Source organism: Diceros bicornis, chromosome 10 (genome assembly GCF_020826845.1).
Source record: "Diceros bicornis minor isolate mBicDic1 chromosome 10, mDicBic1.mat.cur, whole genome shotgun sequence".
NCBI lineage: Eukaryota > Metazoa > Chordata > Mammalia > Perissodactyla > Rhinocerotidae > Diceros > Diceros bicornis.
Window position 1 is genome coordinate 78,247,947 of NC_080749.1, and position 16,642 is coordinate 78,264,588.

General features: G+C 43.9%; 1 protein-coding gene across 1 annotated transcript in view; it reads left to right on the forward strand.

The window, feature by feature from the left end:
• The first annotated feature begins 327 nt into the window (after positions 1 to 327).
• The window catches only part of LOC131410964 (aldehyde oxidase-like), a 63,439-nt gene continuing 47,124 nt past the window's right edge, over positions 328 to 16,642 (forward strand). Inside the window, exons 1-9 of the mRNA XM_058549548.1 lie at positions 328 to 680; positions 3,372 to 3,429; positions 5,468 to 5,564; positions 7,287 to 7,395; positions 8,852 to 8,978; positions 10,455 to 10,516; positions 14,404 to 14,493; positions 15,145 to 15,225; positions 15,818 to 15,962. Of these exons, the coding sequence (XP_058405531.1) occupies positions 525 to 680; positions 3,372 to 3,429; positions 5,468 to 5,564; positions 7,287 to 7,395; positions 8,852 to 8,978; positions 10,455 to 10,516; positions 14,404 to 14,493; positions 15,145 to 15,225; positions 15,818 to 15,962 (925 nt within the window). The 5' untranslated portion in view covers positions 328 to 524. The remainder of the gene's footprint in view (positions 681 to 3,371; positions 3,430 to 5,467; positions 5,565 to 7,286; positions 7,396 to 8,851; positions 8,979 to 10,454; positions 10,517 to 14,403; positions 14,494 to 15,144; positions 15,226 to 15,817; positions 15,963 to 16,642) is intronic.

Here is a 16,642-nt window from a genome sequence, read left to right on the forward strand (position 1 = left end):
CTCCTCTTTCTGCCTCTGTCTGGGAGCTGGCAAGGCCCCCTCAGGCACGAGCCCCACCCCGCACAGAGGAAAGTGATCTCTCAACCCCGTGCAGTGTGAACCCGAAGTCTCCCAAAGGGCTGGTGGAGACGCCGGGGGCGGACTCGGCCCTTGCCACATCCAAGGCCCCTGAGACGGGAACGTGCGCCGACCCTGACCCGAGAACTGGTGTGGTCCCTCCAAACCCGAGTCAGTGACAGCTCTGTTCCTCAGTCCCTGCCCGCCCCCAGCCCCCATGTTAGTCCTGACCCCCCTGGTTCTCCCCAGGACCTGCCAGGACAGGACACTGCTGGGTCCCTGCTCCCACTTCCTTCCTCCAAAGATGCCATCCACCAAATATGAAAAATAAACACAGTTCAAGCCAGCGGCACTTTGAGCCAGACTCCCGTCTCTTGAGACATCTCCTGGAACAAATACCCAACAAACAAGGCCTGCTTCTTCCATGAATTCCTTCCAAAGATATACAAATATCTCTCAAGCCTAAAATGCTATTCTTTCCTATCCAGGCTACCCACATCCTGTTTCTCCACGAAAATGGAGCTTCTGTGGATTCACCATCACCATCCTATGCAATAATTAAGATTAGTTTCAGCTGCAAATGGCACAAACTCAAGCCTAAGAGTGATTCAAACAAGATACAAGTCGGTTTTACTTTTACATAAAGGATTTCTGGGGATAGACATTGTGGGGCTGGTCCAGAAACTTCATGGTGTCGTCTGGGACCCAGGTTTCTTCTCTTTCCTCTGCTGCCATTTATGTGTTGCCTTGTGATCTAAAATGGCTGCTGGAATTCTAGCCATTTCATCCCTATTCCAGGCAGCAGGAAGAAAGAAAGGGAGAATGCATGCTGGGATAGACAACTAACAATTTCTGCCACCATTATTAGCACTTTTCTGTTTTTCTTTCTTTCCTTCTGTTCAGATGTCACAGTCTGTGAGAAGTCATTTCTCCTTCCTTAGTGTTCTCAGAGCAAATTGTACATATCATGTTCAAGTTATTCATTTAAATTAATTAACATTTGTTATGTCTCTCTGATATATCCCCAGCACCTAGCTCAGTGTTTGACCCAAAGAAGAATAACAGAAGGTGGTTGTGCTCAGATCAAGGGAAGCTTATACATACACAGATAATTGTGATGGGGGTAAAATTTCTAGGAAAGGTGGACATTGCCATGGGGGACAGGGGAGGATGGTTACTTGGTACAGAGAGTGGGAAGGGGTGTTAGATGACACACTCCCCACAGGAGACAACATTTGAGCAGGGCTTTGAACTACCTACAGAATTCCGCCAAGTAGAGAGGCGAGGAGGGCTTTCTGGACAGAAGGAATCCCGCATGCAGACGTGGTGAAGGGTAGAAGTCCGTGCAGAGCTGGGAGCAGCCAGTTCTCCCCTGTTACGGGAGTTCAGGATGCGTGGGGTGAGTGGCAGGAGAGGACGGGCCGTAGATCAAAGAGGCCTTGTAGGATATGCCACGGAATTTGACCTTCTCGTATCCCAGGAACTCTTGAATATAAATTCACCTCAGACCCACCCAGCGTGCCCATTAAAGATGCACATTTTCTGGTTCCCTCTCCCAGAAATCCTGATTCCACAGGAGATTCTTTTTAACAAGCACCCTGCGTGATTTAGGAATTGCCAGCGTGGCAGTTGGCAGCCAGGAGCCAGTGTTGCATTTGAGCAGACACAGGAGGTGACCAGACTCGGATTTTAGAGGTCACTCTGGTAGTGGAACGGAGGGTGGCACTGCGGGTGCCGAGAATGGGGCAGGAGACCTCTCAGGCGGCCTTATAACTGTTCAGGCAGGAGGTGCCCACTGTGGGTTCCAGGGAGTGGCAGTGGAAGTGAGGGACTGTAGAGACTCGTTTTGGAAGTGTAAGTGGCAGGACTTGGTGACAGTGATTGTGGTGGATTGAAGGAAAGTAGAAGTTGTAAATAGTTCGGGTTTTAAGCTTCGATGCCCTAGCAGGTGGTGAGGCTATTAAACAAGTTAGGGAAAAGAAAGAAAGGAGTAAGTTTGGGAAAGAAATAGAGTTCCATTTGAGGGCCCATTAAGTTGGGGATGCCTGGGGGCCTCCACACTCTTCTTTGTATTACAGTGTGTGTACACACACGCACACACACACAATTACACACTGACATCTTTTTTCCTATACGGCGGACTCCTGCAGGGCACAGGTCTGACGGTGGTAATTGGCACATGCCTCACTTTGCAGGCATATGGCCACTTAAAATTGACGGTCGGGAGGCATCCACAGAATAAACACATGTCCCCTCCTCACCTACTTCCCAGGGGGAAATTCATATAACATGGTGAAGGGTGGACTCTACTTCTGAAATTGGGAAGGATCAAGCTTCTCTTTCTTCTGTGAATCTAAAAGAAATCCTTTTTATTTCTTGTGAGGAAGATTGGCCCTGAGCTAACATTTGTTGCCAATCTTATTCATTTTGCTTGAGGAAGATTGTCGGGGAGCTAACATCTGTGCCAATCTTCCTCTATTTTGTGTGAGGCACCACCACAGCATGACTTGACAAGTGATGTGTAGGTCTGCTCCTGGGATCCAAACTTGCAAACCCCAGGCCACTGAAGCGGAGTACATGAACATAGCAAATGTGCCACTGTGCCGGCCCCAGAAAGCCACATTTTTAATCAAAAAAGAGAAAACGTGGTCACGTTGGAAAACCCATCATGACATTTCAATCATGCCGTCCCTTGGGCACTGCTGTTCTGTTGCTGTGTGGCTAGGCTGCCCACGCAGACTAGCTTCTGAAGTGAGCCCTTGCTTGCACACCTTTGTATCACTTGGCGTACACGTTTTATCTTCTCCTTTGTTTCTTTGATTTGGGGGCCACTGTTGGGTGTGATCTCTTTCTGAAAACTGGAATTCTTTGAACATGATAAACAAACAAGTCCTTTTTAAAAACTAAATCAATTTCTCAGAGGCAGTTCTGTTGGAGCAGCCACCCCCACCTCCTTCTTCTCTACTCTGCTCCGCTGGTGTCTTTTGCCTCACGTGCTTCAGACTCGCTAAGAGAAGCTGGGCAGGAGTCACTGGTGTTCTGTTGGGGGAAACAACTGCTGCCTTATTGAACAGTGATGACTCAGGACCCAGGACAGTGCAAAGTGGTGGAGGGGCTCACGATTTAGACTCCACACGTAAGAGAGGTGATTTGTACATCACAGGTGTTCCGTAAACATTAAATCAACTTGAAAATAAGAGTAGAAGAGTTAATTAACGTACATTTCCATCAAATTAAGATGAGCCTGCCAATGTGACTATCCCACTAGCTCCCTCACCTTTATGTGTATAACTCTTCTTTTCCTTCTGGTGCAGGTGATAGAAAAAAATGTTGATCCTGAAACAATGCTGTTACCATACCTGAGGAAGAAGCGTATCCTTTTTTGTGCTTTGCCTGTGAGTGTATAGCTCTCATATCCTCATCAAGGCAGATGTCACATATCTTTTAGAGCCACACTGAATCACATTCCCTACAATTTTGGTTTCATGTTCTTCTTTGAGAAAGTCCTACGTCTTAGTTGTGTAGGCAGTGCACAATTGTGGCTGTCAGAAGAACTGTGTTCCTTCTAATCTCTGTTTTGGCGCTAAATGTATTGTACAATAATGAGAAGCTAGCAATGGGAATTAAAGCAAATGTTAAAAGGGCTTAATTAAGTCCCTTAGGATTAAGAGTCACAATATTGACATTCTATCTTCAAGTACTAATAATCATGCCCATTAGAGAAAGAGAGCACAGAAATTTCCCGGAACAAAAGTAAAAGAACAATGAAGAAATTACTCCTGAAAATGTTACCTTAGAAAAGCTTTTTAAATAAAAGTCACCTAAGGAATGGATTCTTAGGCTGCTATGCATGAACTCCAGTGGGCTTCCAGAGGTCTGTAGATCCCACTAAATTATATGCAAAATTATGTGACAATGGGAATTTGTACATTTTTTCCCCTGCAGAGAGAGAAATTCCCCAAAGAGTCCACAACTCAAAATGCACCAATAACTATATTCTGAGGGTCATAGAAGATCTTTGGACGTAAAAACAATGAAAAGTGATTTCCTGGTTATCCATGGTGGCAAAGTATAATATTTAAGATTTGGTTCTCTTGTGAGTGACAGAAAATCCCAAATAGCACTAGACAAGATAGAAGATAGAAGTTTATTTCTTTCTCATTGTGTTAGTTCAGGTTCTCTGGGAGGCAGACACCAAAAAATGGGATTAAATGTGCACGGGTTTTATTAGGAGAAATGCCTGAGTGAAAGGAAATAGGGAGGGAGCCAGAGAAGGCTTAGGGAGCCATTAGACCACAACGCAAGTCCGACCTGTAAGGAAGAGAGGGAGAGAAGGTTGAGTGGAAGGGTCTTAGACTGCTGTGTGGTCTAAGGCATGTTCATCAGGGCGTTGGGGATGGTTGACAAGGACCCCCATGTCTCTCCATAGCTCTGAGCCAGTGATGGGGAGCAGCCAGGGAGGCCTGACCTTAATGAAAACTGGGGAGATAGATATAACAGAGCAGCATCTGGGTCTCACAGTCCATTACCCCCCTGTTGAAGGAGGTCTGTGAGGCACATTCTCGTGGCTGTCACATAAGGGAATCCCAGAGGTAGGTGGATCAGGGACCCCAGCTCCTATGTCCTGCGGCTCCCCCTTCATCAGCGTGCAGCTTTCTCCTCATGGTCAGAGATGACTAACTGAGGTCCAGCCATCGTATCTGAATTCCAGCCAATAGGAAGAAGTAAGAGATGGAGAATGGGGCACCTCTCTCTTTTTGAGGACATTTCCCTCCTGGTGGTCATGCACAATACTGATGCTTACATCCCGTTGGCCAGCTTTGGTAATGACCCCACCTTGCAACAGAGGAGGCTGGGGAAATGTATTTTTTCTTCTGGGCAAACGTACATAGCCAAAAATTTGGGGTTTCTATTACCAAGGAAGAAGGAGAGAACAGATATTGGGGAACAGCTAACAGTTTCTGCGACGGAGAAGCAGAGAAATATAGCAAACATGGATAATATGAGACAAATATTTCAAGAACTGAATACAATTTGACATTTTACTTTGTACGTCATCAAATACACAGATAAGGATGAGAACAAGTGTGCTCTGTACTCATACTTTCAAATACTCAAGCCCTTATAGGTATAGACTCTTCCTTTTTCTTTTTTACTTTGGCCCTGTTTTTAGCAACCTGTGGTCCAGTTGTTTTGAAAAGGAGGAGACTACATATAACACACAAATGGAAATGAAGAATTTGAAAGATTCTAAGTAATAGAGCTAAGACATACATGTATCATTTGATAAATATGTATTGAACGTAACTATATGTTTCAGAGTGTTTGATGTGTGTTATCCTCTAAGGTTGGAGCTATTCTAGAAAGAGAATTATGGAAAACACATGATCTTTAACTATGCTTTTTCCAGTCCGACTCACAGGAACCAAGTATGGCTGTGGAGGGGGAGGCTGTGGCGCCTGCACGGTGATGATCTCACGATATAACCCCATAACCAAGAAGATAAGGTACCTTGCGCCAAATTGCAGATATCTTGAATTTTTATAGTTTTGAACTTTGTTTCGTTCCTTCCTTTGGGAAATATACATTGAGTGCTTACCATGTGACACAAACTATGCTAGGCACTGGGGGTACAGTGATGAACAAAACAGACATGGTCTGGGGAATACGAATGGGTTAGAAGAAAAGGGTACCATCAGTGAGGATAGCATATGGTCAGAGAACCCCTGTTGAAGGGTGAAACGCTGTCTGACTCCCTGTGCTGTCTGAGGAGGACAGGAAGGGCTGAAATGGCAGTGAAGAGTAATGCCATCACCACACTCTTGTGTCAGTTACCCGTACTTGCCCCCATAGATGCCATACATCAGTCAGAGAGGCCTGTTACAAGTGTAAACCAGATCACTGCACTCTCCTACCTAAAATTCACCAATGACTTCCCATTACATTCAACATCTTTTTATGTTTGATATTTATCCTTCTTCAAGTTTGCCAAGTTTCTTGGATCTTGATGTCTTCTATCAGCTTTGGAAACTTCTCAAGCCACTATCTCTTCCAATCTTCATTCTCTCTCTCCCTCCTCCCTCTCTGAGACTCCAATTATGCATATTTTAGACCATTTTACATCATTCCACAGATATCAGAGGAGAGCTAAGGATCTGAGCACTGGTGACATTTCGAGATCTGCCTATGTTCCAAAGCCAAGCCACCTGCTTCCTGAACTCTTGGAGATGCCCCCCTGCCTTACAGCCTGGCTGCCCACTTTTTAGGTCACTGGGGAGTTCCCTTTGCTCTCCTGTCTCACTGTCTCTGCTTTGGGAGATCTCTTGCAGCCATGCCACCCTGTCTTTAGCATCTGGAAGCTGGCAACTGCCCTGCGCTCTGTGAAGCCTGAGAGCCTGCAGTTCTCTCAGTTCTGCTCTCTCTCAATCCGCCTTGTCCACGGGCCAGTGTGCCTGGAGAGTTCTTTCAGCACTCCTTCCCTGCCCCGTTTTTAGGCTGTTGTCCTCAGCACTCAGGCCAAGGGAGCTTCCCCTTTCATTTACGTTCTTGTCAGAAGTGTGTAAGTTCCATTTTCCCGACCCTTGCTAATTATGCATATTATAATTTTTAAAAATCTTTGTCATTTTCTTTGATAAACGTGGTGTTTCTCATTGCTTAATTTGAATCGCTTGATTATTTTTGAGATAGAATATTTATCTCAAGTATTTTTGGCCGTTTGTAGCTCTGTTTGGTGAGTGAGAACTTTTCAGGAGTCACTCTGAGTTGGACATTTTCCAGCACTAGGTTTGTGGGATTGAGGAGTTGTCTATCCCACACCATATTTCTTCTTTGGAAGCACAACATCCAATCCACTTTATTGCCCAAGCAACCCCTTGCCCAGCACTGCCTAGAAGATGGAAGATACTCTCGGTGATTGGTCTCATGTGACTAGAGAGGAGACTGTCTGCCCCTCATTCAAGAGAAAAAGACACATTAGAGGAAACTGTTCTGGAGTCAGAATTAGGAGACCTCATTTGATGCTGTCTCTGACACTCCAGCTGTGACCCTGAGCAAATCACTCTGACCCTCAGACTCCACTTCTGTAAAAGGGCCATGAGCTAAGGATGAAATGCATGTGCAAAGCCTGGGACATTATACAAAACCTGCCCCATTAGAGGTGCTCAGTGAATGCTCAGTCCCCTTTCCCACTGGGTACAATGTAATTTGTGCTTCTCTTTTGCATTCTGAAGACATTATCCAGCCAATGCCTGTCTGACCCCCATCTGTTCTCTGCACGGTGCTGCCGTCACCACAGTGGAAGGCATAGGAAGCACCAAGGCCAGGATTCATCCTGTTCAGGTGAGGGTGTGCCTCTTCCTCATGGGACTTCTGTGCTTCGAAAACCATTAATGACATGGTGAGTCCCTGAGAGGGCTGCAGCAGGGCGGTCTCAGCCCTTCTGCTTGGTCACTGTTGACAGATGAAACCGAGTGGGGCCAGGGGTGAAACCTGGGCCGTGTGGGTGTTTTGTGACTGACTTCTTGGTAAGATGCTCTTGGAAAACTAGAGGACTTTCTCTTTTTAAAGAAAACCCTGACATCACTGGGTTTTTTTCCTACATTCTAATTAGATGGGACCTGTTTGTCTTACATCTTCCAAACTCAAAGAAACGAGAGTCATGTCTATTGAGGGATAGAATTTTGTTGTTAATTTTAAAGTGGAAACTAACATGATTTTAAAGCTGAATGAAAATCTCAACTACCAAAAAGATTTGTTAAATTCAAAACTTATTGAGAAGACAGATAATAGGAATTGTCAATGAATTTTGAGGCTTTTCTCCTACGGCAGCACCTTGTTATAACTTTGCCTCAGTGAAAGGGCACCTCAGATGCCGACTTTAAATTATTTAGACACCTGAAAATGCTATTGCTACTTGTTTTTATCTAGGTATGAGAGTCACTATTGAGGAGAGGTTACAAGAGGGAAACAATAGGGACAATATAGAAAATGGGCAAACTTGAAGTTCTCTGGACCTGAAGGAATCTTGGGTTCTGTGTATTTTCTATGAACCTCGTCACCTAGCGGGAGCAGGTTCTGCCTGGAGACCCTTGTGAGACTTGGCTGTTCAGAGGCAGGAGAACAGCCTTTCATCCAGTAACTGCTGTTGTTGCAGCGTAGCCAGAAGACGGCTTCCAAATGGGGTTGCAGCTCTGAACTTAGACTCCAGAGAGAGAATGCTGGGGGAGAAAGTTTGGAAGAGAAGAAATAACATTTCCTTCTTGAGTGTTTTCTGAATTAATGACGGCACTTAGTAAACAGACTCCTCTGCATGAAAGCCTTAGGGCCGTGTGGGCAGACAGAAGTCCCTTGAGAGGTACTTGGAGTTTTGTTTTTTCTCAACTGGAGTGTAATTTGGTTCATTTCTCTGAAGGACTTCAAGGGATTTATCTCAGCAATTCCCATTGACTATACATGGAAACCACCTGGGGATCTTTAAAAACGCATGTCTGTGCCCCACCCCCAGAGATGCTCAGTCAACAGGTCTGAGTGCTGCTTGCGCCTTGAAAATTTGAAAGCTCCCCTGATGGTTCTAAAGGATGAGAAGTTTTACGGAAGCTCAAAAGCTGTTGAGGACCAGTAATCCCGGCCACCCAGCCCAAAACAAGGAGACACCCAGGATGAGAAGGACTTTCTGGGGCCTCTTCAATTTTAATGTGCAAACGAATCCCCTGGGGATCTTGTTGAAAAGCAGGTCTGATTCAGAGGTCTGGGTGGCACACAAGATTCTGCGTTTCTAACCTTTTTGTACTTCCAGGAGAGGATCGCCAAGTGTCACGGCACGCAGTGTGGGTTTTGCACCCCTGGGATGGTGATGTCCATCTACACGCTGCTCAGGAACCATCCAGAGCCCACTCTGGATCAGTTAACTGATGCCCTTGCTGGTAGGTTATATGTGTGTGTGCTTTTTAAAATAATGATGATGGCGAGAGCTAATATTGGACACTTAACCATGTGCCCCACACGGTGTTAAGCGCTACAAAAAGATTATTTCATTTACTCTTTACAGTAACTTTATAAGATGGGCATTATTATTATCTCCATTTCATAGATGGAGAAAATGAGGTCTAGAGAGAGTAATTTATTCAGAGTTATACCACTGATAAGTAGAGGAGTTGGTTTGTTCAAATCAGGATTCAAACAAGATCCACGCATTGCACTTGGCTGATATATTTCTTAAGTCTGTGTTAATCTATAAGACTCTCCTCCTCTTTTTATTGTTTGATTACTTTTATAATCATTATAAAGCCAGTTTATTCATTTACCCTTCGAAAAAGTCCTCCTGTCCCCATGTACCACCCTCTCCCACCATTCCCCCACACTCTCAGAACCATATTAAATATCAGAAGACTCTTGAATACAACACAGAATCAAAGAGAGGGAGATCTTCTGCTCATACTTACAGCAAAGAACTGTCTTTATCCAGTCCAGAGCTGTTTTATCCGGGTCAGGAGCTCAGTGTGTGGATGGGAGAGGTCTTCAATACCAAGATTCTAAACAATTTTTAGAAAGAATAGCCTCCCAAATCCTATTTCTGGTGAAACTCCATGGCTCTGTTTGTCTTTGTCTCCTGCCTCCCGAGGACCTTACTTCTCTGCCTGAGGACAAGAGGCTAACGCCCATGTGCACAGGTCCTCTGCATGTGTCCCAGGGAAGACCAGAGCAGATGGAAATCGAAAGGAGAGACGCAGCACGTGAATCTCTGCCTGATTTCCTTTGGGTTTTATTACGCATTTTATCTCATGACAGTTTATGATGTGAACAAGTGATAAGGGGTTCTCAGGTGTCATGGTGCTTAAGACTTGCATGGGGAGTTTGTAAAGAATGAAGTTTCCTGGGACCCAATCTCAGAGCACTTGCTTCAGTGGCTTTGCTTTCAAGTAAGACCCCAGATTTGGGGGTGGGTGGGAGAGTGCAGGTTATGAACCACTGTGAGAGAAACACTGGCCTGATCTTTTAATGTAAATAAATCGTGTGCTCTGTTCCTTCCAAAGTTTAGTGATTACCTTTGCTGCTATATAATGCCTTAGATCTTTCTATCGACTGAAGCTTAGCTCTTGAATGTGGCTGTAGAGCAAGAGTGTTCGGCTGGTTCTTTGAGCGCCTATCAGAAGCAGAGGAATCCTAACCCTAACTCTTTACAGAATGAAAGTACAAATAGCTGAGTTATTAAAATATGCCTCAAGACTCTCAACCACATATCCCAAGGTGCTGACAGAAAAATCTGACTTGGTAGATTGGGTGGGCTGAAATGTCAACCAGGGCTTCCTTCTTGAATGGGGTCCTTGTTTCCATCGTGCATTTGGCAGGCTGTGCCTCTCTAGGTTACTCGAGTAACAGAGCTGGGTTTTCTCCTTCAGGTAACCTGTGCCGTTGCACTGGATACAGGCCCATAATTGACACGTGCAAGACTTTCTGTAAAGTAAGTAGACAGGAACGCATTATTGAGTCTATTTTCCCCAATGAAACAAACAGTAGGGGTCGTCAGGTGTGATAAGGGGAGCAGCCTTTGCTACTAGTACAGGGCTGCTGCTTCTCTCTAGGTCTGTAATGTTATTTGATCTTGGGCAGGGCGCTTACTCTCACTCATCGGGCTAGTCCCAGCAGGCACATAATGAGCCCCTAAGCGCTTTGATATGGGCTTGTTCCAAGAGGTGGTTCCCGATGTGTTTGTCGGGTCGGGTGCGTGCCCCGGTGCTCGTGCAGCCCTCTGTGCGTGCCCTGTCACAGCGCTGGTCACACTGTGCTGTAACTGCCCATTTGCTCCCCCATGTCTTCACCAGCCGGCGGGCTGCTGGACAGCAGAGGCTGTGCATCTCCAGGGCTGGTCACCATGCACCGATTGAGTAGCCACTCAGTCAGTATTTGTTGAATGAATAAATGAACAACTAACCTTGAAATGAGGGACATAAGATTTCCCTTTGGAAGTTCAACTGTGATGTCAGTACATCATGTCAGAACTTAGAGATAATAATACTTGGAATATTTATTAATAAAATATTAAATGTTATTCATATCAACAATCAACCATTGATAATATTTGTTGCTATGTGCCAGGCTTTGTTATAAGATCTTTACATATTTTAACTTATTTAATAATCACTGTTATTCAAAATTTCTCATAAGCTCAGATTTTTTTATTAGATGTTAGTTTCATTATGTTTAAGTACCCATGGCTCTCTTCATAACATTTAACAGTATTGATTCTGTATTGTTTCAACGGGTAGTCACCTGTTTAATTTAATACTTAGTAGAGGAGACTCTCCTTCCTGCCTGGGGTTAGCATTGCCTCTCCAGCCTCAGCAACTCACCCCAGAAGGTCAGCCCCCTCCTGAGGCTGGACCAGCTGCCTTCCTGTAGGTGAGGGCCAGTGCCAGCCTTGAATCAAGACTTAGGCCAGGGAGGAGTGACATCGGCAAAATGGTGAAATAGGAGTTTTCTACCATCTTCCCCCCAAAGAACGCCAATTTTGACAATCATCCACGGATGACCGTGCCTTTATGGAAATCCAGGAGTCCAGCAGAGAAGTTCCAGCATGACAGTGGAGCCAAAAAATCCAAGATTGTACATGCAGAGAGTAGGAGGAACAGGTTCACTTTACCTGTGTCATCCCTCCCCCAAGGTGCACAGCTCACTGCCCAGAGAGACCTCCTCTGCCAGTGATTGCTCCCAAGGGGGGAATTTTAGTGTGTGAGTGAGCACCCAGCTTCACCGGCTGTGTGAGGCACTGCCAAAGAGGCCCACTTCTTTCTCGCCCCATTCGGAACACCGAGGAGTGCTACATGACTGGGGCCCTGGCAGGGTCTCGGAGAAGAGCAGCCCGGGGTCTCGGAGGACATCAATGGCCCCGCATCCTACTAACCACGAGCTACAAGAAAACACAGAAAGACAATTCCACAAAATCAGGAAAACAATTCATGAACTGGATGAGAAGTTTAACAGAGAAATAGAAGTAATAGAAAAGAACCAAACGGAAATTCTGGAGATGACGCACGCAGCGAATGAAATGAAGAACAAGACAAGGATGCTCATTCTTGCCATTTCTATTCAACATAGTACTCGAAGTCCTAGCCAAGTAATTAGGCAAGAAAAAGAAATAAAAGATATCCAAACGAGAAAGGAAGAAGTAAAATTGTCTCTATTTGCAGATGACGTGGTCTTATATATAGAAAACCGTAAAGACTCCACCAAAAAAATTGTCAGAACTAATCAACAAATTCAGTAAAGTTGCAGGATCCAAAATCAACATAGAAAAATCAGTTGTGTTTCTGTACACTAACAACAAACTATTGGAAAGAGAAATTAAGAAAACAATCCCATTTACAATAGCATCAGAAACAATTATGTAGGAATAAATTTAACCAAGGAGGTAAAAGACATGTACACTGAAAACTACAAGACATTGATGAAAGAAATTGAGGAAGACACAAATAAGTGGAAAGATATCCCATGTTCATGGATTGGATGAATTAATATTGTTAAAATGTCCAAACTACCCAAAGTAATTTACAGATTCAGTCCAAGCCCTAACAAAATTCCATCGGCGTTTCTCACAGAAATAGAAAAAACAATCCTAAAATTCCTATGGAACCAAAAAGACCCCAAATAGCCAGAGCAATCTTGAGGAAGAACAAAGCTAGAGGAATCACACTTCTTAATTTCAAGCTATATTACAAAGCTATAGTAATCCAAGCAGAGCGGCACTGGCATAAAAACAGACCCATAGACCGGTGGAACAGAACAGAGAGCCCAGATATAAACCCATGCGTATACAATCAGCTAATATTTAACAAAGGATTTAAGAACACACAATGGGGAAAAGATGGTCTCTTCAGTAAATGGTTTTGGGAAAACTGAATATGCACATGCAAAAGAATGAAATTGGACTGTTATCTTATACCACTTACAAAAATCATCTCAAGGTGGATTAAAGACTTATATGTAAGATCTGAAATTATAAAACTCCTAGAACAAAGCACAGGGAAAGAACTTCTTGACATCAGTCTTGGCGATGATTTTTTTTGGATATGACAAAAAGCACAAGCAACAAAAGGAAAAATAAACAAGTGGGACAAAATCAAACTGAAGAGCTTCTGCTCAGCAAAGGAAGCCATCAGCAAAATGAAAGGCAATCTACGGAATAGGAGAAAATATTTGCAAACGACCTATCTGATAAGGGGTTAATATCCAATTATATAAGGAACTCATGCATCTCAATAGCAAAAGAAACGAATAACTTGATTAAAAAATGGGCAAAGAATCTGAATAGACATTTTTCCAAAGAAGACATACAAATGCTGAACAGGTACAAGAAAAGGTACACGACATCACTAATCATCAGGAAAATGCAAATCAAAACCACAATGAGATATCACCTCATACCTGTTGGAATGGCTATTAGAAAGACAAGTGTTGGCCAGGACATGGAGAAAAGGTTACCCTTGTGCACGGCTGGTGGAAATGTAAAATTTTGCAGCCTCTATGGAAAACGGTATGGAGGTTCCTCAAAAAGTTAAAAATAGAACCACCATAGGACCCAGCAATCCCACTTCTGGGTATATATCTGAAGGAAACGAAATCCGGATCTCGAAGAGAGATCTTCATTGCAGCATTATTCCCAATAGCCAAGATATGGAAATAACTTAACTGTCCATTGACAGATGAATGGATTAAGGTGTGTGTGTGTGTACATATATTTAAAGATGTGTGTGTGTGTGTCTGTGTGTGTGTATATTATTTAGCCATGAGAAAATAGGAAATCCTGCCATTTGCAGCAACGTGGATGACTCTAGAGGACATTATCCTCAGTGAAATTAGCCAGATAGAGAAAGACAAATACTGTATGACCTCACTTCCATGTGGAATGAAAAATGGAAAAAGAAAGTTGAACTTATAAAAACAGAGGATATAATGGTGGTTACCAGGGCCTAGGGGCTGGGGGTGAGGGAGAGATGCTGGTTCAAGGGAACAAACATTCGGTTATAAGATTAATAAGCTCTGAGGATCTAATTTACAGCATGGTGACTATAGTTAATAATACTGTGTTGTATACTTAAATTTGCTAAGAGAGTAGATCTTAAGTGTTCTCAGCATATCTACACACACAAAAATGGTAAGTATGTGAGGTGATGGATGTGATAATTAACCTCATTGTGGTAATCATTTAACAAAATACACATATACCAAATAAACACATTGTACACTTCAAATATATACAGTTTTATTTGTCAATTATACCTCAACAAAGCTGAAAAAATACTTGGTAGAATCAGCAATAAATTCTGGGTTATTTGTTTTTTTACCCTCTAGACTTCCGGCTGCTGTCAGAGTAAAGAAAATGGGGTCTGCTGTTTGGATCAAGGAGTAAATGGAGTACCAGGATTCGGGGAAGGGAACGAGGTCAGTGAAGTGTAAGGTTTTTATGAGGTTTTCTCAGGACATGAGCACAGACCAGCTGACTTCTAGGAAGAGAAAGTGGCTGCCCAAGTTGACGAATGTGAGGTGCGCCAACATGTCCCCTTCCCATTCTCACCCATCTCCATGAAAGGAAAATCTGTCCTAACAACTTCATCCTTCGTTTGAGGTCAAGTACAGCTATCTATAGGAGAGAAAACACATTGATCCCTTCCTGTCTCTTAGTTTTTAAAAAAAGCCCTTTTCAAGTCTTTTTTCAAGGGCCAGAAGCAAAGTGGAGATGGTGGGGAAATGCAAGAGCAGGCAGAGGGAGTCGTGATAGGAGCGGTGGCGTTCAGGGAAACATTCTGGTTCTCAGCAGTGTCTGGTGCTGCTGCTGCCTCCTCTGCTTTCCCAGACTGCAGAGAGGAGTACAGGGGACTGAGGGCTGTGGAGGCCCATTGACGTTGGCACTGAGCTGCCAGTGACCAGGTCCGTGTTAGAGCCCTTGACCTGGAATCCAGGGGTTGTTTGTGGCTAGATGGCTGCCTTTTTGTCTGTCTGCTGTATGTCTGTCTTCTTCTGACATTCCACAAAGGATTTAAAGCGGTTAGAGTTGCCTGATAACAATAACTCCTGGTTCTTTCTCTTTTTAAGACAAGTCCAAACCTCTTCCCAGAGGAGGAGTTTCTGCCATTGGATCCAACTCAGGAACTGATATTTCCTCCAGAGCTAATGGTAAGGAAAGCTGAGCTCGTCCTGGAGGAACTCATGGTGAAATGCCAGGAAGGGTATTTACCTATGGATCCTCCCAAAGCTGGTGGGCAAGTAGGTAATATCCATCTGCCATCCTTGGCCCAAGTTCTAGAGGATGGGACCGAGGCGGAGATGGGGGAATGAGGGTGGAGTCACCACGTGGGGACAGTTGACTGTAAGAAGCAGCAGATAGTATCTGTAAAAGATGTCATGATGACACCACAGCATTTGTAGCTGTAGACATGTTTTCTACTTCCAGTTTTGCTGAAGTTTATTCTTCCACAGAGTGATTTGACAAAATTAAGCATGTTAAGATATTTTTAAACGTTGAAATGAATTCCTTTGAGGTATAAAAAGACCAAAGGGAGATGCATGAGAACAGTCTCCAGAAGGAGTCAAATGTTGTCGTACTTTGAATTTGAACTCTGATTCCAAAAAGCTCTACTTTTGTCACTTTTATTTTATTGTTTTCAAAAGGTCTCCATTTCCATTTTATGTTCCCACGAAGATAGAGCAGAAACAGGTGGCAATGTTGTCACGAGATGATCTTGAATCCCTCTTGCTTTTTCAATAGATAATGGCTGAGAAACAACCACAAAGGACCAGGGTTTTTAGTGGAGATAGAATGACATGGATTTCTCCAGTGACCCTGAAGGAACTTCTGGAAGCTAAAGTCAAGTATCCCCAGGCCCCTGTTGTCATGGGGAACACCTCTGTGGGTATGTGGAACCCCAGGGACCTCTTAGGAGGAAACTGAGGAAAAGGCCTTTGGGGGAAAGAACCTCACATATGCATATTCCCAGGAAAAACAGTCAGAAATAGCACTGTCAACCGTTTAGACTTGACTTCCTCAAGACACTGACATTGCTCAGGAGACTTTCACAGCTCCCATTACATGAGTGAATTCCTGTTGCCCCTAATCAGAGCACTGTGCAGAGTGACCCCAGGAGGCTGCTCCATCACAGCTCAGAAACAGCAGTTCCAGTGACAGCTGTCCTGGTTTCCGTGTGGAGACGGAGCTGGGCTCATGTTTGAAATTGCTCTTTGTTTCCTCTCTTGGTGGGGGTGTCTCGATAGGCATGATATAATTTTCCTAAGCTACAGTTATAGGGTCTTTCTGTGTGTTCATTGTAAACTCAGTTTGACACCTACTTCTTTGAGGAGTCTTCTAGAGTCTTTCCAAAGAGAATTTTGAGTAAGCCACAAGTTGTCTTGGACTTGTCAGGCAAGTTGTGAAGCTGACAAGTCCAAAGAGTCCCCTAAGGTTAGTGAAAGTCCACCTGGCCATTCTCTGTGTGTGTGATTGGGCAACGAACAGACCAATAGAAAGATATATAATTTTTGTATGTTTAAAGATATCACTTTTAATCACAATTTCAAATTTTATTTTTTTCTAATC